The sequence below is a fragment of the Dipodomys merriami genome, unplaced genomic scaffold (assembly GCF_024711535.1).
Source record: "Dipodomys merriami isolate MVZ:Mamm:240054 unplaced genomic scaffold, mDipMer1.0.p SCAF_27, whole genome shotgun sequence".
In the NCBI taxonomy this organism is placed as follows: Eukaryota; Metazoa; Chordata; class Mammalia; order Rodentia; family Heteromyidae; genus Dipodomys; species Dipodomys merriami.
In genome coordinates, this window is record NW_027204159.1 from 12,950,093 (window position 1) to 12,973,582 (window position 23,490).

The 23,490-nt window shown below is 41.3% G+C and overlaps 1 protein-coding gene across 1 annotated transcript; it reads right to left on the minus strand.

The window, feature by feature from the left end:
• Positions 1-5,803: 5,803 nt before the first annotated feature.
• On the minus strand, positions 5,804-23,490 carry Grxcr2 (glutaredoxin and cysteine rich domain containing 2). The gene is made up of 3 exons (XM_070035998.1): positions 23,155-23,490; positions 16,673-16,900; positions 5,804-6,155 (listed from the first exon to the last, which is right to left on the minus strand). The coding sequence occupies exons 1-3, from the start codon at positions 23,488-23,490 to the stop codon at positions 5,973-5,975; spliced, it is 747 nt and encodes a 248-aa protein (XP_069892099.1). The 3' UTR covers positions 5,804-5,972.

Below are 23,490 nucleotides of genomic sequence, written 5' to 3' on the forward strand. Positions count from 1 at the left end.
CAGAGGGGTTACAGTTACATGAGTAAGGCAATGAGTACATTACTTGTCCATCATTTTGACCCCTTCCTTTGTTCTTCTCTCACTATCCCTTCCCTCCCCCTCCCCCACGCTCCTCCTGCCCCTCCCTTTTCTAATAATTTCTGAATGGAGCTCAACTTCTTTCCACACTCTATGGTGGCTTCTCTCTCACCATAGCAGAGTAGCCAAACCTATTGATGCGCCTCTGCTCAAATGCAGAGCAGTCAGCATAACCAGATAACCAGATATTTCTTATTTTTCTTATTTTTTATTGATTTTTTAAAATTTTTTATATCAAAGTGATGTATAGAGGGGTTACAGTTAGTACGTAAGGTAATAAGTACATCTGTTTTCCAAGTTGTTACCCCTTCCCTCATTTTCCCTCCACTTTCTTTCTCCCCCCCCCACCCCAGACCCCACCCTCAAATTGTAGAGTTCATTTCCAACATATTGTCTTGTGAATATCACTGTTGCATTGGTTGGTCCCTTGTCCTTTGTCTCACCATTCTGTTGTTCCCTTTCCCTTCCCTGATTCAGATAAACATATATACAATACAGGGAACCAAAATCAAATACAGAGGATATACCAAAGGGGAAGAACATACAAAAGAAACATGACATGCAGTACATTAAAAACAACAACAACAAAGAAAAACCTCTTGTGTCCATGTCTTGGAGTTCATTTCACTTAGCATCATCTTATATGATACATACATAGCTATTGAGCTATTTTGCTCATCTGCTAAGGTTGTCCTAGATGTATACTATTTATTGCAAATAAGGAGACCTATGTTTCTTTGGGCCTGGCTTACTTCACTTAATATGATTTTTTTCCAGTTCTTTCCATTTCCTAACAAATGGGGCGGTGTCATTCTTTCTGATGGAAGCATAGAATTCCAATGTGTGTGTGTGTGTGTGTGTGTGTGTGTGTGTGTGTGTGTGTGTGTGTGTGTGTGTGTGTGTGTGTGTGTGTGTCACATTTTCTTGATCCATTCATCTACTGAGGGGCATCTGGGTTGGTTCCATATCTTAGCTATAGTAAATAATGCTTCAATATACATAGTTGTGCTGGTAGCTTTAGTATGACCTTGTGTGTGTCATTTGGGTAAATGCCCAAAAGTGGGATTGCTGGGTCATAGGGGAGCTCTATGCAGAGTCTTTTGAGGAACCTCCATACTGCTTTCCAGAGTCATTGAACAAGTTTACACTCCCACCAACAGTGTAGTAGTTTTCCCTTTTGGTCACATCCCCTCCAGTATCTGTTATTAGATTTCCTGATTATAGTCATTCTAACTGGGGTGGGATGGAATCTTACTGTTGTTTTGATTTGCATTTCTTTTATGGCCATTGATGTTGAACAATTCTTCATGTGTATATTGGCCATTCTTATTTCCTCTTCCAAGAAGTCTCTCTTTTAGTCTTTAGCCCACTTATCAATGGGTTGGTTGTTTCTTTGAGGATTTATTGTTGAAGGATTTAATTTTTTGAGTTTTCAATATGAGGCCCTTGTCTGTTATATGTGAAGGTCTTCTCCCAATCAGTGGGCTCTCTATTGATCTTGCTAGCTATGTCCTTTGCCATGCAGAAGCTCTACAATTTAATGCAATCCCATTTGTCCAACCTTTCTTTAATTTGTTCCGTTTCTGGGTGTTTATTAGAAAATCTCAGCCTGTTTCAAGGAGCCCTAGAGTTTCTCCTATTCCTTCCTGTAAAGTTTTCAGGGTGTCTGCTTTTATTTCGAGGTCTTTGATCCATTCAGAGTTGATTCTGGTTCAGATAATCAGATATTTCAAAGAGAAAGAATATATATTACAGGGTTTGGTTACAAAGGTTCATAACTGCACGAAGCCATTACCATCTTCCACTAGAGAAACCAAAGAGGAAATAGTGTACCTGGAAACTACATTCAGAGCCACTAAAATTAGCTATATCACAGAGAAAAATAAAAGTAGCTTAAATAGCCAATCTGCTGTAATCAGCCTGTGCTTGCTACTGCAGCTTCTGTAACAGCTGCCTTGTAGAAAGGATGCCAGGGACCTGATCCAATAGGAGGAAGGCTCATCCTTCCTCATATCATACAGTTTCCAGTCAGAATCTTTCATTGGTAGAACCTAACAGGAAGCCATTGAGCAAGGGAGTCTGGGAAGTGTAGTTTGCCTGTCTCCTGCCCCAGTATTTAGGGGAAGATGGTTGAACACAGGTTCCTCTACAGCAGTATTTCACAGCAAAGCCAAAGTTCTTACTATGGCTTCTGAGGAAGGCACCTTTTTACCCAATGCACATACCTTCCCTCAAACTTCACCCTGCCACCTGCCCCTTTGCCTACTCTCTACAGCCACACACATTCTTTGCTGCTCTCTTTCCATGATCTAACACTTGACATTTCCCCCAGAAACCGTACCCCAGTCTCCTTCACAGCTCACACTCTCTCTCAGCTCTGCTAGCTCTTTTACATCTTTTCAAGAATGCCTTCTTGAAACCAAAATTGTAGCCACTTTTCTCTCCAATCCTTGTAATATTTTCATCAGATGTATTTTTCTCCTCTTTTTCTCTGTGGTACTGGAGTTCGAACTCAGGACCTTACATTTGCTAAGTAGGTACTCTACCATGTGAGTCAAATCCCATATTTTGCCCAGGTCCAGTTTCAGGCCAATATTCTCCCACGTATGCTTCCTCATCTCCAGTAGATAAATTCAGGCATGTACTGGCACCCCTGGTTTGAGATGGAATCTCAAACTTTTTCCTGATCAAACCACGATCATCCTGATCTCTGTTTGCTGAGTGATTGGGATTAAAAGCATGAGCCAGTATAACCAGCTATGTATTTCTTTCTACAGAATGCATTCTGTACATAGTTGTATTACTATAAATGATTAATTTTTCTGTATTATAGAGTTATTAACTTCAAAATATATTCACTGTGTAAATATAGGAATTTATCTAAAGTCTACCACTAAAATGTAAGTGCCACAGGGACCAAGATTTTGTCTGTTTTTTTTTGTTTTGTTTATTTGTTTTGTCCTTTTTGGTTGGTCATGGGGACTGATCTCTGGGTCTGGGCGCTGTTCCTCAGCTCTTCAGCTCAAGGCTAGTGCTCTACTGCTTGAGCCACAGCACCACTTCCAGCCTTTTCTGCTTATGTGGTGTTGAGGAATCGAACTCAGGGCCTCAGGCATGCAAGGCAAGCACTCTACCAATGAGCCACCTTCCCATTCCCTTTAGCTATTTTATGTACTGACACATTCTTGGTGCACAATACCTGTTGACACATAATGATACTGTGTTACGTACTTTAAAAATTGTTTATAAGGTGTAACATTAAATATTCCTACTACAATAAGAAATAACTATCTGTGAAAGAATAAAATCAATGCATCAATAGTAGATGTATTTATTTTGTGATTACTTTTATTTATTTATTTATTTATTTTTGGTCGGTCGTGGGGCTTGAACTCTGGGCCTGGGTGCTGTCCCTCAGCTCTTCAGCTCAAGGCGAGCGCTCTATCACTTGAGCTACAGCGCCACTTCCGGATGTGATTACTTTTTTAAAAAACTAAATGTGCTTAAGAACAGATAGTAAGGCAGAAAAGTCAAGGCATCTCACCTCTCCTCTTAGAAGCCGCCCTTAACCTGCTAAAATGGCTAGGAATATATGATGACAGCATAATGAAAGTCACCAACACTGTGTGAAAGGGGGAGAGGATATAAGGGAAGATAAGAAGATGGTGGAGGAGATGTGTGCAAAATATCACAACGAAATCCCCTCTATTGCAAATGTATGAATAAAATAAGAAAGAGAGAGAGAAGGAAGGAGGGAGGAAAGGAGAAAGGAAGGAAGGAATAGAAAGAAAAGGAGAAGAAAAGAAAAAGAAAGAAAGAAAGAAAGAAAGAAAGAAAGAAAGAAAGAAAGAAAGAAAGAAAGAAAGAAAGAAAGAAAGAGGGGGAAGGAGGGAGGGAGGGAAAGGAAGGGAGAAAGGGAGGGAGGGAGGGAAGAAAGGGAGGAAGGGAGGGAGGGAAGGAGAGAGGGAGGGAGGCTGGGAAAGTAGCTCAATGGTAGAGCCCTGAGTTCAATCCCCAACACTCTAAACAAACCAAAAACCCACTAAAGCTAGTCATGTGTCCCTTCCTGTGTTCCACCTGCTGTCTATAATTATCCCACTCCAGCCTTTGTCTCACTGTGTTGTAGCTATTGTTAGCTGTTCATATACCTGGCTCCTTCAGAAGAACTGTTGGGATTGGCATGAGATGCCCATCTCAAGTGTCTCTGTGATACAACCCTGCCCACAAGATGGACTCAAATATTCCTTTCAAAGACCAGAATACACTTAAAGATCTGTTAACATCTCCCCTTCCTCTGTTATTCTGGAATGGCACAAATTCTATAGCTGCAAAGAAATGTAAGCGGAGGCAGAAATTAGTTAACTACAGAAGCTAAAGAAGTCAGGGAACAAGATAAGAGAGACAAGACAAATCATCATGGCTTGAAAACCTATTTTCATGTCTTTTTTATTAGAATTATTGATGTTGCTTCCAAAACAGTCCATTGCTGAATTATTTTAGCAGCTGAATATGAGAGACTAACAAACAAATCTTAGAAATGTGTGAAGATATTAAATCAAAATTATTATCATAAAAACACAGTGGGAGTCTGATAGATGAGAGAGCTTACAGTGTTATTCTTACTGGGTGTGGGGAGTAAGTGTCAGAACTTACAAAAGTTCATTAGTAAAAGTGTCTTCTAATTTTATTTAAGAGGAAAGAATCATCCTGTGTATGTACATTCATGGACAGTAAAAAACATGTTTGCTTTTGGTTCCTTTTTCTCCTAGAGGTTTCCAACCGACACTTGTAATACGTCCGCAGTCCTTTATAAGTAGTTATGGCTAAATATTTGACTTAAAGCTAAGTGCTAGTGGCTCAGGCCTGTAATCCTACTACTCAAGAGACTGAGATCTGAGGATCTCATTTCAAAGCTTGCCTAGGCAGGAAAGTCCCTGAGACTCTTATCTAATTAATCATAAAAAAGTTAGAAGCAGAAATGTGGCTCAAGTGATAAAGCACCAGCTTTGAGTGAAAAAAGCCAAGTGAGAATACAAAATCACGAGTTCAAATTCCAGTAGCAACACACACACACACACACACACACACACACACACACACACACACACACACACACACACACACACACACACACACGAAAGAAAAAGAGAAGGAAAAAATAAAAGCAGCACATTTATCATAAAGAGCGTTGACATGCTTTGCAACTTCAGCAGAGGCATGAAAGATGTCCTATTTCATCTTGACCTAAGAAGTAGTATTGCTCACTGCCTGTGTGGCTATGAGCCAAGCATGTCACACAGAGGGCCCTGGAAGGATCGGCTTCCTCCACTTGCCTGTTGCCCGAATGGGCATGTTGTGCTTGCCATGGCTTCTGATGCATTCAGTTCACCGGTGGCCATCCCATTCCTCTTCCACTTAATTACAAATTCAATTTGACCAACAACAATTTCAGATGCACTATAAGCAACAGGCATCCGTTGCATCAAAGAGAAGCTGCTTTATTCTTTTCTCACTGAATAATTTTGCAAAATAACTCCTAACCAGAAAATGACTTCACCCTGCTGCCTGAAGTGTGCATTTATTTGTTCACTGGCGCAAGTAAAAATAGAAACTGAGCTCAGTCAAGTGAGTTATATGCACACAATCTTGGAAGAATAATTTCAGAACCAGTGTCAAAGCAGGCTTTAATTCAAAAAATGCCCCTCCTATTTAGACCCATGTAGAGATAGTGCTGGCCTCACAAAATGTCATGAAGTAATTGAGTTTTGCTAGTGGTGGAATGGTTTGCAGCTGCGGGACTCCTTGCTGAGAGAGGCGGAGGAGAGGGTATTTTATTAGGAATAATTTGGGGGAGAGTGGTAAAGGAAAAGTAGGCAGGTACAAGAAAACCACAGCTATTGGTTGCAAATGTGGCAAGGCTGTAGGCCATTCTCATTGCAAGCAGGGCACCTCAGGGCTCGGTAGGACTCCTTAAATCTGTTGGCCAGCATTGAGAACTTGCTGCCATGGCACAGAGAGCAGGTGGCACTGCCCGACCCTCGGCAGTGAAGACAGTTCTCCTCAGGAAGCTCCCCTTCCTGCAAAAGACATGACAAGAGTTTAATCAGTGCAGCACTTGAACTAAGTGTAGAGTTTGCCTGAGGGTCAGAAAAGCACTGGGCCAGAAACAAGCTGGGGCAGAATAGGGGGGAAAAAATGTCTTTCACAAAGGTCAGTGAGGGGAACAGCCAAGATGCAAACGACTCACGGCAATTCTGTCAGAGAGGATCTCTGGGATAAGCAACAGGAACACAGCATCTTCTGTCACCGCATCTGGCATGCACACACACCCCATTCTTCACTGCCTTTGTTACCATGTGACACGTTCTTTCTAAGAGCACCATAAAGACTTTATTTTTCCTCATTGGCAAATGCTTATTATGAGCCCTTACAGTCACTGGCAAATGCCAGGTGCTTTTTTTTTCTAAGGGCTATGTATCCGTCCATCTAATCTGCACAACATCTCAGTGAGCTAATACGAATCCTCTCTTCCCTGCCATAGGAAAATGAGATACTGAGAAGTTAATTGGCGATGTCACACACACACACAGCATGGAACTAGAGAGGGTAAGTTTTGATCCCAGGGGGCTGAGTACCAAAATTCATGTTTCTAATGACAATGTTATAGTTACCCAACAGTTGGTACTCAAGAAAGATCAGTTATTGTGACAGAGAAACTGTGTGGATGAATGAATCTGTGTTACCAGCCTTCAAAGCTTAGCTCTGAATTCTTGTAATATTTTATGCTCTTTGAGAATAGCATAAGTCACAGTGATTAAGAACTCTGTGCTCAAAGCCAATAGACTAGGGCTGAGGCTGATATCTGACATAGGCTCTACAGTGTACCCTCTGCCCTCAGCCTCCCTTCATCTGTTTCTCTACCTGTGAAGTGAATGGCAAAGCTTAATCTCTGATTACCTGCAATATTATGGGAGAGGATATATGTAAATGCAATCTTCTCAGCACATCTAAGGTTTCCAAAGGAGTTGAGTTCTTTTTTTAAGCCTTGCCAATAAGTCCTTGATACTCACTCTACACAAACACATTTGTTGGCCTTGTCTTATTCCTTTCCTAAGACATCTCAACTAGACTGGCAACATCACACTCCTTCTAAAAAGTGGGACTCTCCTAAGAAATAAAGGGGGACACCAGAATAACGCCTGGACAATCTAGTGACAACTCCTGTCCCCTTCAACTTTCAAAAACGTTTCCAAAGTGAGGCACTGGTGGCTCATACCTGTAATCCTAGCTACTCAAGAGGCTGGCACCTGAGGAGTATAATTCAAAGCCAGCCCAGTTAGGAAAGTCAATAAGATACTTGTCGCCGAAAAAACTGGAGGTGGCGCTGTGGCTTAAGTGGTAGAGTGCTAGCCTTGAGCAAAAACCCTCAGGGACAGCATCCAGGCCCTGAGTTCAAGCCCCAGGACTGGCACCAAAAAAAATTCTTTCCAAATCCAACTCATTTTTCTCTATCCCACCCTCATAATCCTGGCCCAGGTGCCTATGGACTGTGGCATAAACTAACTGAACCCATCTCTGATGGTATGGAATATTGTCTCATTAAGATGATTGCAATCTTGATTGGCACAAGAAAGTCATGTAGGAAATCTTTTAATGAATACTCCCTCCCCCTCAGATAAAACCTTGTGATATTCCTGGGCATCTGCACAGAATATTTTAAGTCAGGATATAGTAAAGACACTAGTGCGTCCATGTTCACTGTTGCACTATTCATGATAGCTAACATATGGCAACAGCCCAGGTGTCCTAAAATGGATGAGTGGATCAAGAAGTAAGGTACATATAGTCAATGGAATTTTACTCGTCTGTATTATGTCATTCACAGGAACATGGATAGACCTAGAAAAGATTATGTTAAAGTGAATTAAGTCAGGCTCCAAGAGACACCCAGCACATATGTCCTCTCATATGTTGAAGTTAGATCTTAAATGCAAGCATACTTGGTAACATGTGAGATTTATATGCACCTACATGCAAAGAATTGACTAAAGGATGGCATACTTCGGGGGAGGAGTTTAATGGTGTGACTCCTCTCAACAACTAATAAACCACTGAACAAAATGAATAGCAGCTGAAACATGTTTGGTAGGGGAGGGCAATGAGAGAAGGGATACACAAATAGAGAAAGGAGGGTGAACAAATACAGTCATTATACTCAGTGTACATCGTGTAAAAATTGGACTGTATAGCTTAAGGGTAGGGAAGGGAGGGGTAAAGATGGGGTGGGGGAATGACGCTGCTGTGTACTCATAAGGTGGCTTCTGGAATTGTAACCCTTTTGCTCAACTGCTATATAAGAATAAATAAATACAGTATTTAAAAAAAAATGCTTCTAAGCTTATTTAATTTTTGTCACCTATTTTAATAGTTCTCCCCCACTGGCCTGGTAAGTGGGGTCTAGCTAACCCCCACTTGTTCCCAGATCAAATCTGAGCAAAGGTTTCCTCCAGGAAGCCTGGCCCACCCCAGCCTATGGTCCCCTACCCTACCTGACAGTCCTACTGTCAGGACAGGAAGCGCCCTGGCTAGTAGTGCCTATTCTCCATCAATGCTCATGTGTAGTGGAGTACCTGGCACAGTATTTGCCATGCACAAAGGGACCTCTAAGAATACAAACACAACAACGATATCTGGAGCATCCTTCATGTTCTTAAATTCTAGGAACTTGCAAGGCACCTGACCCTGCTGAGCACTTGGTAGTTTCAACCAACTAATATGGCTTCTTTTCCCTCTTCTTCAATTCTAGGGGTTTGGACTCCATGCATCACAAATGGTAAGCAAGTGCTCTGCCATAGAGCCATACAGCCACATGGCAGCCCTCAGACAGCATTCTTGTATAACTCAAGAACAAAAACAATCTCTGCACAGAGAGTTCAGAGCTGGGCACTGATCCTTCAAATTTTTGCTCAAGGCTACCACTCTACCACTTCAGCCATATCTTCACTTCTGGGTTTTTGGTAGTTATTAGAGATAAGGGTCCTGTCCTGCTAGCTTCAAACCATGATCCTCAGATCTCAGCTTCTGGAGCAACTACTATTATAGGTGTGGGTCACTGGAATGAATCTCATCTTTGTATTGTATTGTATTGTATTGTATTGTATTGATTGTGGCCATGCATTAACAATGGAGAAATCTGTTTTCTCCTCTTAAAGTACAATATAGGTATTTGCCAAAATATTATTCAAGCAAATTGTCACTATTCATTTTTTTCTGACAGATCTAGAAGGTTTTATGTTTTGTACTTGATCCCAGTGAGATTCTCATGATGTCAGCCAATATTCCGAAGAAAGTATAGTAAAAACACTACTGCAATGCTACAATGCAACCCAGAAACCCATGTGCATAGAATGCCAAGGCAGAAATTGGAAGATTAATGAAATAACCTGGCTAACCAAGTGCAGAACACAAGGCCAAATCTTCTTCCAAATGATATTTATGTTCCATGGTTTTAGGGTTCATATTAAGACTTCGATCTGGGTTATTCCTTTCCCAGTCTTTTTAATCAATTAACTCGACAAGTATTTCATTAGCTTTATTCTATATGATGTGTGCAGAATGGACGTCTTTTTCTTCTTTTCTTGGTAATTAAAATGCCCATAAAATAATTATGAATTACTATTTTAGTTCAGGATAATCCAGGCTAGCCTTGAACCTTCTAAGTAGTCCCAACTGGCCTCAAACTTGTAATCCTTCTGCCTCAGCCTTTGAATATTGGGATTGCAGGTGTGTACCACCGTGCTTGGCATTTTTCTCAGTACTTAAAAGAAAAATCTTCCCAAAGTATTTAATGGAACTGTAGAGAATACAATTATCTGGCACAGCTTAAATGCTAGAACCTGGGAGGCAGACTCATTCAGTCCACTTCCTACTAACTCCTACTAACCAAGGAGAGGGGCTTTAGGTCTCATTACAGACACAAGCTCTCACAGCCCTGAAGACAGTTACAGGCATCAGTTAAGGGACTGCCTAGAAAAGCAGTTGTGATCATGAGATGATGTGACTACTGGCTCTAGTGACCTCGGATAGGTCATTTAACATCTCTGAGCTTCAGTTTCCCCAGTTGAAGAATGAGATCATTAATAATTCCTGCTTCACAAGATCCTGGTGAGAATACAATGAAAAGATGAAGTGAGGTTGCTGTGAGGGACCCCTCAATAAAAATAGCATCCATCATCATCATCATCATCATCATCATCATCGTCATTGTCGGCGGCGGCGTCATTGTCATCATCATAACCACCATCCATCATCACCACCATCATCATCACCACCAACATCCCAACATCAACATCCCAGAAATGAGATGGGTAAAGCATAGAAATGCTGGGATGATTTATAACCTTGATTTCAGGGAGCACAAAACCAGAAGTATACCCTTGTATGCTTTGCTGAGAATCAAATTCTTCTCCTTTGTTGTCTGGGATGGAGAGGTTGGAGCGTGGCCTGACCTGCAAGCCTTGCCCCAATCTTTCACCAGGCTGGTACTGCTTCGCAGTTCTATAGAGGCAGAACAAAGCATCCCTTGGTCAGGAGGAGTTCTTTGATGTTCTGTGACCCTCTCTTTCAGAATAAAAACTTGTTTGGGCATATATTGCATGAGGATTGGGCAAACAAATAGCAATTTAAAACAGAGTGTAAAGGACAGACAAGTGAAATATAACCCTTCCAGCAAGCTTCTGCTTCACAGTCCTGTCCTAGTTTATAGCACTACCACTGGAAAATACAGATTGCCCCAAATTGAATTTAAAGGTAATTGTCTGTCAGGCCTGTGGTCGCTTTTTCATTCAGGCTTGCATGTTACTATTTCTAGACCTCCTCTGGAGGGGAAAAAGTGCTCCTGCAGGGCTATAGCACGATAAAAAAAAGTATGGAAATAAAGAATTTTAAAGTAGGAAAGTAATGTTTCCGATTTCAATATTCAATCACCTTGCTACTGCCATGTTAGGCTCTCCATTGTTCTGTGTAAAAGACCAGTGACATGGTGGCACAAGACTTGTGACAGGGGCTGGGAAGGTGGCTCAGTGGTAGAGTGCTTGCCTTGCATGCATCAGCACCACATAAGCAGAAAAAGCCAGAAGTGGCGCTGTGGCTCAAGTGGTAGAGCACTAGCCTTGAGCTGAAGAGCTGAGGGACAGTGCCCAGGCCCAGAGTTCGGGCCCCACGACCACCACCAACAACAAAAAGACTGGTGACCAGCTGGCACTTATTTTTCAATGTTCATGTACGTGTGCACATGCTCCCTAGGCTTGAACTCAGAGACAAGGTGCTGTCCTGTAGCTTTCTCACTCAAGACAAGTGCTCTATCATTTGAGCCACAGCTGTACTTCTGATTTTTTGGCAGTTAATTGGAGACAAGAGTCTCCTAGATTTTCCTGCCCAGGCTGGCTTTGACTTGTCATCCTCAGATCTCAGCCTCCTGAATAGCTAGGATTAGCCCCAGGCACCTAGCAATATTTAATATTCTTTCCACAAATATTAACCGATACTTGCTATGGTATTCCAGGCTCTGTTATTTTTCTGACCTGGGATTTGCGATGTGGTACTCAGCATAAATATCACCTCTCCCTGCATGGAGACAAACTCATGGAGAAGAGCCAGCATTAAGCAGATGACAGAGGGAAGATGGACATTGTAGGGAAGGGTGCAGGTCCATCCTGGAGGACTTTATCCTTATGAAAGCCAAGGAAGATCCTAAGTGTGTATGATCCCACTGTGATCTCAGGAGCGGAAGGCAAAGTGGCAGAGGACCTGGAGAATGTTCCAGAAAGAGGTGATTTGGCTCTGTTAGGAAAGAGCATAAAACATATGATAGACAGGCCGTGTGTCTGGGCAGAGGGCATGGAGAGGCCAGCAATGGCCAGACTACCCACAGTGAGGAAGGAGTTTTTGTCTTATCCCAAGCAATGAAAGGATATTACAAGTAGGGTGGGGGGTGGGGAGGGCTGATTAATTGAGTGAATATGAGAACAGTTATGAGTAGATGTGAATCAAAGTTAAAAGCCTTTTTCTGGAGTCCAAGTGGCTTGCTCCCAAGCAGAGAGGATGGAAAGAGTGAAGGAAAACAGAAGAAAGAAGCTTCTAGAGAAGGTTGTGGAAACTTAGGTAGATTTGATAGAAAGAAAGAAAGAAAGAAAGAAAAAGAAGAAAGAAAAAGAAGAAAGAAAGAAAGAAAGAAAGAAAGAAAGAAAGAAAGAAAGAAAGAAAGAAAGAAAGAAAGAAAGAAAGAAAGAAAGAGAGAGAGAAAGAGGGAGAGAGAGAGGGAAGGAGGGAGGGAGGGAGGGAGGGAGGGAGGGAGGGAGGGAGGGAGGGAGGGAGGGAGGGAGGGAGGAAGGAAGGAGCCAAATGAGAATACATGGAGTCTTTGGTATATCAACTTAAGGCTGCCACTCAAAGCCCATTATGGCCTTTTTTGTGCCAGTCTTGGGGCTTGAACTCAGGGCCTGGGCTTTTTCACTCAAGGCTATAACTCTGCCACTTGTGCTACAGCTCCATTCACCTTTTTGGGGGGGAGAGGGGGATAGGTAATTGGAGATACGAGTCATAAGGACTTTCCCAATTGGGCTGGCTTCAAGCCACAATCCTCAGATCTCAGTCTTTGAGTAGCTAGGGTTACTGGGGTAAGCCACGGATGCCCGGTGATCATTGCCTTATTAGTCTCTTCTTCTACATCCTCATAGAACAGGGATGTCACCCAGGCTTCAGAAAGTCCCTTGCTCATTTTCTGTGCCAACACAAGGGGAATAAGAGTGTCACAGAGGCTGGGCAGCAGTAGCTCACACTTGTAATCCTAGCTACCCAGGAGACTGAGATCTGAGGATTGCAATTCAAAACCAGCTCAGGCAGGAAAGTCCATGAGATGCTTTTTTAAAAAAATAAGTTTTTTATTGTGAAAATACCGTACAGAGGGATTACAGTTACATGAGCAAGGTAATGAGTACATTTCTTATGCAGCATTGTTGCCTCCTCCTTTGTTTTTCCCCTACAATCCCTTCCCTCTCACCTCCTCAAATATACTCCCCCTTACCCCCTCGTCTAAATTGAAAAGTTCATTTTTCAACATAGTGTCTTGTACATCTCATTGTTGCAATGGTTCCACCTGTATCGCTATTTAAACAATTTGTTTTTTTCCTTCCCCTCCACAAATTGTACCAACATCAAATACAGTGAAAACAGGGGTTATACCATGGGGGAGGGACATACAAAGCAACAAAAAAATCACATGGTACCTTATAAATATGTTAGAAACAATATCAGAAAGAAAAACCACTTGTATCCCTATCTTGGGGTTCATTTCACTTAACATCATCTTATCTTACCTTTTTTGCTTGTCTCAGACATATACTAGTTATTGCAAATAAGGGAAACCATGGGACCTATGTTACTTTGGGCCTGGCTTACTTCACTTAATATAATTTTTACAAGTATTTCCATTTCCTAACAAATGGGACAATGTCATTCTTTCTGATGGAGACATAGAATTCCATTGTGTATATATACCACATTTTCTTGATCCATTCATCTACCGAGGGGCATCTGGGTTGGCTCCATATTCAAATAATGCTGCATTAACATAGTTGTGCTGGTAGCTTTAGTACGGTCTTGTTTGTGATCATTCAGGTAAATGCCCAAAAGTGGGATTGCTGGGTCATAGGGGAGCTCTATGTGGAGTCTTTTGAGGAACCTCCATACTACTTTCCAAAGTGGTTGAACAAGTTTACATTCCCACCAACAATGCAGTAGGGTTCCCTTCTGTCCACAACCCCTCTAGCATCTGTTGTTATTAGAGGTCTTGATTCTAGCCATTCTAACTGGGGTGAGGTGGAATCTCAATGTTGTTTTGATTTGCATTTCTTTTATGGCTAGAGAGGTTGAGCATTTCTTCATGTGTCTATTGGCCATTCTTATTGAGACTCTTACCTACAATTGACCACCAAAAAAGCCAGAAGTGGAGCTATGGCTCAAGTGATAGAGCACTAGCCTTGAGCAAAAGAGCTCAGGGACAGCACTCATGCCCTGAGTTCAAGCCCTAGGACCAGCACACACACACATACACACACACACACACACACACACACACACACACACACACACACACACAAAAGTGTCACTGAACACAGAAAACAGTAACACTAGAAGCCAAGTATGATAGACAGCAAATTCACTTTGCCCCCATGTTTTTAGCTTAAATTGACCAAAATTGCTTCCACACCCCAATCTGCACACTGTGAATTAATGGGTACCCACACTCTTCCTTGCCATCTGAGCCTGAGCATGGTGTCCACAGTCACATTCCTTCAAAGCTTGTGAGAGAAATTATAATTATATTTTCTTTTGATCTAAAAATAGACAAAATACTGTCTATTAATAGTTTGTTGTCAATTAATATTTAATACCTTTAATGTCTAGCTGATATTTTCAGTTGATAATATTTTAAAGCCACTCTTAGGCTAATCTTTAATATACTGGTTGACAATGGCACTCTCTCTAGTCAGTCCCTACACATGCTAGCATCCCAAGGAGTCAGTGTTAAGGAGCATCCCAAGGAGCTCAGTTCTTCACTTTTTGCACATTGAAATATATTGCAGTTTTCTTGTGCCTGAGCTAGCTCATGGATAAACAAATGATGTTTTCTAGTTTTGACTAAATTAATGTACAAAGTAGCAAAGTAGACACGTGACTTCACATGATATCATCACCAAAGTAATAATAATAACAATAACAGTAATAATAATAACAGCAATAATAATAACAATAACAGAAGCACAACAAAACTCATTATAAAAATGACAGACCACCCTTACAGGCTCATGCCTATAATCCTAGCTACTCAGGACAATGTGATATGGAGGACTGAGGTTCAGAGCTTGTCTGGGCAGAAAAGTTCACTAGACTCTATCTCCAAAATAATTAGCAAAAAATATATTTAGGGGTGTAGTTCAAGTAGTAGACAACAGCTAAGCAAGCACAAAGCTCTGAATTCAACCACAATTCAACCAAAAGAAAAGAAAGAGAAAGGGAAAGGAAAGGAGAGGAGGGGAAAGGAGGGGGGAGAGGAGGTGAGAAAAGGGAAAGAGAAGTGAGGGAAGGAAGGGAAGGAAAGGAAAGAAAAGGGAAGAAGGGAAGGAAGGGGAAGGGAAGGGAAGAGAAGGTAAGGGAAAGGAGGGGAGGGAGGGGAAGGGAGGAGAAGGAAAGAGGAGGGGGAGGGGAGGGGAGGAGAGGGCAGGGCAGGGGAGGGGAGGGGAGGAGGGGAGGGAAGGGATTGGAAGAATTAGTTTTCCATACCTCAAAAACCAGTTGTTGCCTGGCACAGGTGGCTCACGCCTATAATTCTAGCTATTCAGGAGGCTGAGGTCTAAGGATTACATTTCAAAGCCAGCCTGGGCAAAAAAGTGAGACTCATCTCCAATAAACCGGAAGTGGCGCTGTAGCTCAAGTGGTAGAGGGCTAGCCTTGAGCTGGAGAGCTGAGGGACAAGAGTTCAAGCCCCATAACAGAAAAAAAAAAACAACCAAAACAACAACAACAACAAAGCCAGCTGTTCAGCTGGGCATCCGTGGCTCATACTTATAATCGTAGCTACTCAGGAGGCTGAGCTCTAAGGACTACAGTTGGAAGCAGTAAAGTCTGTGAGATTCTTATTTTCAATTAACTGCCAAAAAGCCAGAAATGGAGCTATGCATCAAGTAGTAGGGCCTTGAGCAGAAAAGCTCAGGAACATTACCCAAGCCCTGAGTCCAAGGTCTTAGTACAAAAAATAGAAATAAAAGCAAAACCAAAAATCAGACAAAGGTTTATAAGCTAGAATCATGGTTAGAAACAATTTAAAAAACAATGAATGGCTAATCAGATATGAAAAGGAGTCCAAGAATATTTAAATTATGACTATATGAAATATGGACTATTACTAACATGTTAAAATACAACAACATTAAAATTCCTTCATATGGCTGGGAATGTGGCTTAGTGGTAGAGTGCTTCATAGCACACATGAAGCCCTGGGTTCAATTCCTCAGTATCACCTAAACAGAAAAAGTCAGAAGTGGCACTGTGTGGCTCAAGTGGTAGAGCGCTAGCCTTGAGCAAAAGAAGTAGAGGGACAGTGCCCAGGCCCTGAGTTCAAGCCCAAGACTGGCAAAACATAAACAAAAAAATTAAAATCCTTCATGTCTTTAATATTTAGACATTTAGGCTATATTTAATTTTTAGACTATTTATTCAAAAGTTTTAGATAAGTAGGACACAATCAAAACAGTTTGGAAGCAGAACATGGATGTAATCCTAACTACTCAGGAGGCTGAGTTCTGAGGATTGAGGTTCATAGCTAGCCTGGGGAGGAAAGTCCAAGAGACTCTTATTTCCAATTAACCACCAGAAAAAAAAAATGGAAGTGGAGCTGAGGCTCAAAGTGGGAGAGCACTAGCCTTGGGCACAAAACTCAGGGACAACACCCAGGCCCTAAGTTCACACCCCACAACCAACAAGAAGAATTTGGAGATTACTGGTGCAGGGCTTCCCTGCCTGCAATCTGCCATACCTGTGTGTACTGGCTATGGGGAAATGCACTTTCCGTCTCCAGCAAAGGCCCGTCGCTTTGGTCTTCATCCCCATAGCTTTCTTCTTTGCTCATCAGAGACTCCTCCTCAGCCTCCTCTTCCTTCTGGAGAATTTTCCTCATGAAGTCTCTCTTGTCCATTGGGGTTCGAATTATTTTCAGGTTGTTCGTGTAGATGATGATCTTTCCAAAATCTATAATAGGTGGGGGCTATAGAAGCAGAGAATAAGATAAAACTAGCCATCACCAGCAACTGATCTGATTCACTAGCAATCAACAAACATAGAACCCAACCAATATCGGGGGGCGGGGGAGAACTAGAAAGATGATTTCCATGCTCCAGCATTTATAATCCCAGCAGACCTCATGGTGATGGCTCATTCCTTGGCTTGTTTACTTTCCCAGTAAGTTAAGGAAACCAAGTTCCTTCCTGTTGTTGATCATAGCCAATCACAGCTGAACTCCTCAGAATGTAAGACTTTAGAGGGGAAGGTCTGCTGCACATCATAGCTTCCAGTGTAGGGCTGGACATAGTACCAAGGAAGGCATTCAGGAGTCTCAGAACCCCCTAATTACCACCTAGTATATCCTCTAACACCATCAAAAGCCAGTGGTATAAGAGGTAATATTTCGGACTCCAAGCCCAGAATGATACCCCAAGACTTTACTGGCTGCAACACTGACTGGACAATGTTCATAAGGTTAAATATTTGACTCTTATCCCTGAAGCTAATGATATCAACTTCTGGAATTGAGGGAGGGTTGGAAAATGTATAAAACACAGTTGCAAAAGCTGGTACTACTATGCAAGCCATATTGTTATCACTTAAAACGATTCTTCAATGGTGAATGCACACTTTTACTACACAGCTATACACTCAGCAGGAAGTATTTTTGTCCTGCTTGTAGAACTGCCTAAACCAAATCTATGTAGGTGCTACAATGAATCAATCTTAGGTATAAAGACACCATGTATTCAATCCAAACTAGATCTGAGCAAGACTTCAATATTCAGATTGTCTTCCTTGAAATAGTCGCGGGGTTTTTCAAGAGTTATTTATCAAGCCACAGTGGTTCTATCTGGCTCTCTTTTCTTTCCTTCCTTCAAAGGATCACATGGCAGCTTCCATTGCCTATTTGTTTTATGCACACTGGATTCCTGTTTCACACTCAGGACTATCAGTTTCTAAATATCAGACGATAAGGATGGTGGTACTTTTGGAAGGTTCCATTTCTTACTTCCAGTGATAGCCAAAGAGGTCCCATTACTGGGATGTGTGTGTGTGTGTGTGTGTGTGTGTGTGTGTGTGTGTGTGTGTGTGTGTGTGTGTGTGTTTCACATCTACAGCTCTGTTCTCTCCTTTTCTTTTTTGAAAGCAAAGCCTCAATATGCAAAGATGATATCCAATGGCCTGCCTCTAAGCTAGTTAATATCTGAGATACTCAGGATAGTAAATACTTTTACTCCAAAGATGGAGAATCCCAAATCACCTCAAAGGTGTATTTAAGTTTCAGTCATCTTGACAGCCAAATTCTTTTCTGTGTCTAAGGAAGCTCCCTGGGTGTAATTCAAGTTCACGTTATCTGGTGACATCCACTTACCTGTGAGAACATCCTCTCTTGCATTATAGAAGGCCAGGAGAGAGCCAGGAATTTTTTTAATTCCTTCCTTCTGGAAGGAAGTCAAGGCCTCTCTGTCTAGAATGGCAATCTATATCGTTGAGCATTTGCAAATACCATGGTTTCTGTGACAACATGCCTACAGATTACTATTTGGGCACCACTAAAACTTCTCCTTGCTGTTTTTAAATGCATCGCTAGAAATTTAATGGGCTTCTGAGAGAGACAGACCTAACTGAAAGTATTATACAAGTCTGCGAGACAAATTTGTATTGAGGTGTGCAAGCTACCCAGCCCCTATGAACTGTTTTCTTGATTTGTGAAACTCTTATAGAACAGTTGTGAAGATGATATTGCTAATATGTATCAAGTGGGTATTCAAGAAAGGTGGTTTCCATATTTATAAGGTACCATGTGATTTTTTTTGTTGCTTTGTATGTCCCTCCCCCACAGTATAACCCCTGTTTACATTGTATTTGGTGTTGATATAATTTGGGGAGGGGAAGGGAAAAAACAAATTGTTTAAATAAGGATATGGATTGACCCATTGTAACAATGAGATGTACAAGACACTATGTCGAAAAATAAACTTTACAATTTAGGCTAGGGGGGAGTGGTAATAAGGGGTATAGCTGAGGAGGTGGGAGGGAAGGGATGGTAAGGGAAAAACAAAGGAAGAGGCAACAATGCTTGATAAGAAATGTACTCATTACCTTGCTCATAATAAAAAACATTTAAAAAGAAAGGTGGTTTCCCTCCCCTTCCTCTTCCACATTTTTATGAGCTTAATAAATTTCCATCTGCTTTAATTCCTTGAAGTATTTTTTATTATTTATAACTGCTTTCTCTGTATATCACATAAAATAAAAAATGCTCAACATTTCTTTGATAATGACCTGCTTGTTGTGGCAATGGTAGGTAATGTTTGTTGAACATATGCAAGGGACCAGCACAATGCTAAGTGCTTCATATGTATTACTTGTATGTGTGCCTGTGTGTATGTCTCTGTGTATGTCTGTGTGTCTGTGTGTCTGTGTGTGTGTCTGTGTGTGTGTGTGTTGGTCCTGGGGCTTGACCTCAGAGCCTGGACACTCTCACTTAGCTTTTTTGCTCAAAGTTGGCATTCTACCACTTGAGCCAAAGTTCCACTTCTGGTTTTTTGTGTTTAATTGGAGGTAAGAATCTGCCTGGGCTGGCATCAAGTTGGGATACTCAGATTCCAGGTTCCTAAGTGCTAGGATTACAGGCATGAGCCATTGGGACCCAGCTGTAGGATCATTTTAGTTAGAATAACAACGCTCTTCTTTCTGTTACCTTTATGTCATGTCAGTAACACTGAGGTTCAGCAACATTAGCCTCAGACTTTGCCCAGGCTCATGTAGTGAATTGCTATAACTGTACATAAAGATCAAGGTTGAGTGGCATCAGTCTTTGCTTTATTATGATGATAATGATTGTGATAACATATACGTTATACAAAAACTACCATTTCAGCCTTTTCTAAGAGCTCAGGTACATTGACACTATTGTGCATCTGTTACCACCATCCAATTGCAGACCTTTTTCTTCTTCCCAAATTGAATCTATACATGGGACTCAGGGCATGGCTCAAGCAGTAGAACATTTGTCTAGAAAGCACAAATCCCTGAGTTCAAACCCAGTATTGTTTTGTTTAAAAAAAAAAACAACCCAGTGCTTATAACTGTAATCCCTGCTACTTAGGAAGCTGAGATCTGAGGATTATGGTTCGAAGCCAACCAGTACAGAAAAGTCCCTGTGAGACTCTTATCTCCAATTACCAGCAAAAAAAAAAAAAAAAAAAAAATGGAAGTGAACTCTGTCTCAAGTAGTAGCCTTGAACAAAAGCTCAGATATTGTGCTGAGTTCAAGCCTCAGGACCAGCACACACACACACACACACACACACACACACACACACACACACACACACACACACACACACACACACACACACACACACACACACACACACACACACACACACACACACACACACACACACAGCCCAATTCATAAAGACACAAAGTACAATTATGGTTATCAGGTCCTCAAGACAGAAGAGAAAAATAAGTTATTGTTTGTTAGTGTGTGTGTGTGTGTGTCTGTGTGTGTGTGTGTGTGTGTGTGTGTGTGTGTGTGTGTGTGTATGTGCCAGTCCTAGGGAGACTTGAAATCAGAGTCAAGGCACTGTTTCTGAGCTTTTGTGCTCAGGGGTAGTACTCAACCAGTTGAGCCACAGTTCCACTTCTGGCTATTTTAGTGACACATTGGTGATAAGTGTCTCACAGACTTGCCTGCCTGGCTGGCTTCAAACTGTGATCCTCAGGGCTCAGCCTTTTGAGTTAGCTAGGATTACAGCTGTGAGCCACCAGCTCCCAGCTGAATTAGACAATTCTAAGTACATCACATAAGTGACCCTTACCATATACTTACTTTTGTGAGTGGCTTATTTCACTTAACTTAATGTCAATAAAGACATTAACTTAATTTCTTCAAGATTTACTCATGTTGTTGCATTTCAAAATTTTCTTTCTAAGGTAGAATAATACCATACATATGTATAACATCTTGTTTATTCATTTACCAACTGATGGACATTTAATCTGTTTCCACCTTTAGGCAGCTGAGAATTGCCACAAACAGCTGTGTACAAATATGTGAGTTCAGAGCCCTTCCTTTGAATCCCTGCACTCAATTAGAGCCAGTGTTTACCAGGGTTGGTTCTACAATTAGATTGGCTATGAAAAATCATATAGTAAGTCATGTGCCATGAATACCACATTAACAAATTGCTTCAGTGGGCACAGTTGCATGAATCTATCATGGCCCCTCTCCTAGCCCAAGCCTGGCCACACTGGGATGGAGTACTTGATCAAGCATCCAAGAGAACAATGAAGCAGGTATTCACTATGACCTCTAGAATGCTGTGAGGCTTTTTTTGTCATTGTTTTTGGTTTGGTTTTTGTTATTGTTATTTGTGTCAGTACTGAGACTTGAACTCAGGGCCTGGGGCACTGTCTCTAAGCTTTTTCACTCACAGCTATCACTCTACAAGTTGAGCCAAAGCTCCACTTTCAGCTTTCTAGAGATTAATTAGAGATCATGGACTTTCCAGCCCAGGCTGACTTTGAATGATTCTTAGATCTCAGCCTCCTGTGTAGCTGGTATTTCAGATGTGACCTACCAGTACCTCACAAATGTATTGTGTTATGACCAACTGAGTCATGCTGTCATCATGACTCATTTAACCCGCTTGTATAAGTCCACATTAAAATCATATATTTACTCAAATGTCAAATGGGGCACATGATATATGAAGCATTCCTAAATTATCTACCATTGTCTTGTAAAAGACGTGTGTGAACTGACTTTGTTAATTCTCAACTCTCAAAGAAGATATGGATAAGAAGGAATACTATAAGTTTGCAAGATAACTGAGTGCCTAAAACATAATAAGTGCACAATAAATGGTAGTATTATACTCATTGTTATGATTATCTAATAATCTTGATTTTGAAAAGGGAATGGGCCATAAGACAAGAAGAGTTGGATTCTGATTCTGACTCTGCACCTAATAAGGTTCCTGTAATAAAGATGGATCCCTTACACACTTGAGTCACCATTTTCCTCATCTGCAAAATGAAATGAACATCCTTTGCTGTTCTCCTCCATGATATAATAGAAATATAATAGGAAATAAAACAGGCTAGCACCGGATAATGCCCTCACTGGCCCTCACTAACATAAGGGGTTGCTCATTCCAGCCCCCTTTCATATTCAAAGGAAACCTGATATTCATTTTCGTAATTGTGGACACCCCTATAATTATACTTCCACCAATACCAACAAGCCCATTGCATTTGTCTGCAACAAATGTATTATCTATTCTCTTAGGAAAGTGGCAATCAAAATGATTAGAGAGTAATTATCTGAACTTCATACTTCAAAGATGAGGGTACACATATCCAGGTGCACTATTCATTAATAACCTGAATGCATTACATAATTGTATTTGATCTTCAAAAGAAGCAAGGTATTCTTGTTTCCACTGGCATGAACATATATTCATCTCCTATGAGTTTTGAAAAACCATTAAGTATATTCCTGGGACTTCTAACTTAAGACAAACTGGTATGGGCGTTTGATTTTTCCATAATACCAGAGATGATTTGCAAGTAAACCACATGCTTCAATCAAACTATTAGCTCAAATGTCTTCCCCAGGGAACATCTCCCCACTGAATTTTGTGCCATCTCTTTCCAGGACTCCATCTACCTAGAGCTCATATTAATCAGCATTGCAAAGAAAAAAATTATCAGATAGACAAACCTTTTTAAAAGCAGGCAGTAGGAAGATGTCGGGGAAGGGGGGGAGGGTTAAAACAAGACAAGGAAAAACCACAAGCTAAATAATTGGCTGGAGTGAAATGAGCACCTTCAAACGTTCAGCTCTTTCAGGAAACAAAACGACCCACTGCTGCATAATTTTCTCAAACGACATCCTGGCAATCTGAAAACCACTGTACCTCTATTTAATTTACATACTGGGAAAACTCAGCCAAAGACCCAATTACCATGTATTACCCTGGATGGAATTTATCTGAATGCTATTTATGCTCATTGCGCTTTCCAGTGAATAGTCAACAAGCATGTTATTTTTGTCCCAGAAATATTATTCTAATAACAAGCTTCCGTTCCGGTGCACCTATAGCTCTGATTTGTAGCTGAGCATGAATAAGATACAAATCTGAAGCAATTAGGTGTTTCTTTACATCATTTTATGGAGGCTTACCCTGAATGTGGTTAAATGCATAAAATACTAACCTTATGGTCATTTGTCTTGTAATCATTGAACAGAGGCTGGCTGCCTGCTAGTGTGTAGGTCTTGCCCTCTCTGAACACGCTGATCTTCTGGGCAGTCAGCTTTGGGGAGTATAGCGGGGGCTTGGGAGGCTCCCCAGACCCATAAACACCATCCATGGGTTCAAGAGCTTCCTGGAGAAAGCTGTGAGGGTACTCCTCTTTGGGCGATTCTAATTCCTGCCCATCTTCAAAGACCTGCTTCAAGACCCGACCGCTGTAGGAAGAGGAGATTTTGAATCGTACTTTCCGAGGTTTGTCGTCGCTTTTTTGATTTAACTTCTTCTCAGAGTCCTCCAT

Coding starts and splice junctions, on each gene's coding strand:
- Grxcr2 (XM_070035998.1), bottom strand. CDS start 23,490: ATGGAGGACTCTGAGAAGAAGTTAAATCAAAAAAGCGACGACAAACCT. Junction 16,901..23,154: donor ACAAGACAAATGACCATAAG/GTTAGTATTTTA, acceptor CTGCTTCTATAG/CCCCCACCTATTATAGATTT. Junction 6,156..16,672: donor CCCATAGCCAGTACACACAG/GTATGGCAGATT, acceptor TGTCTTTTGCAG/GAAGGGGAGCTTCCTGAGGA.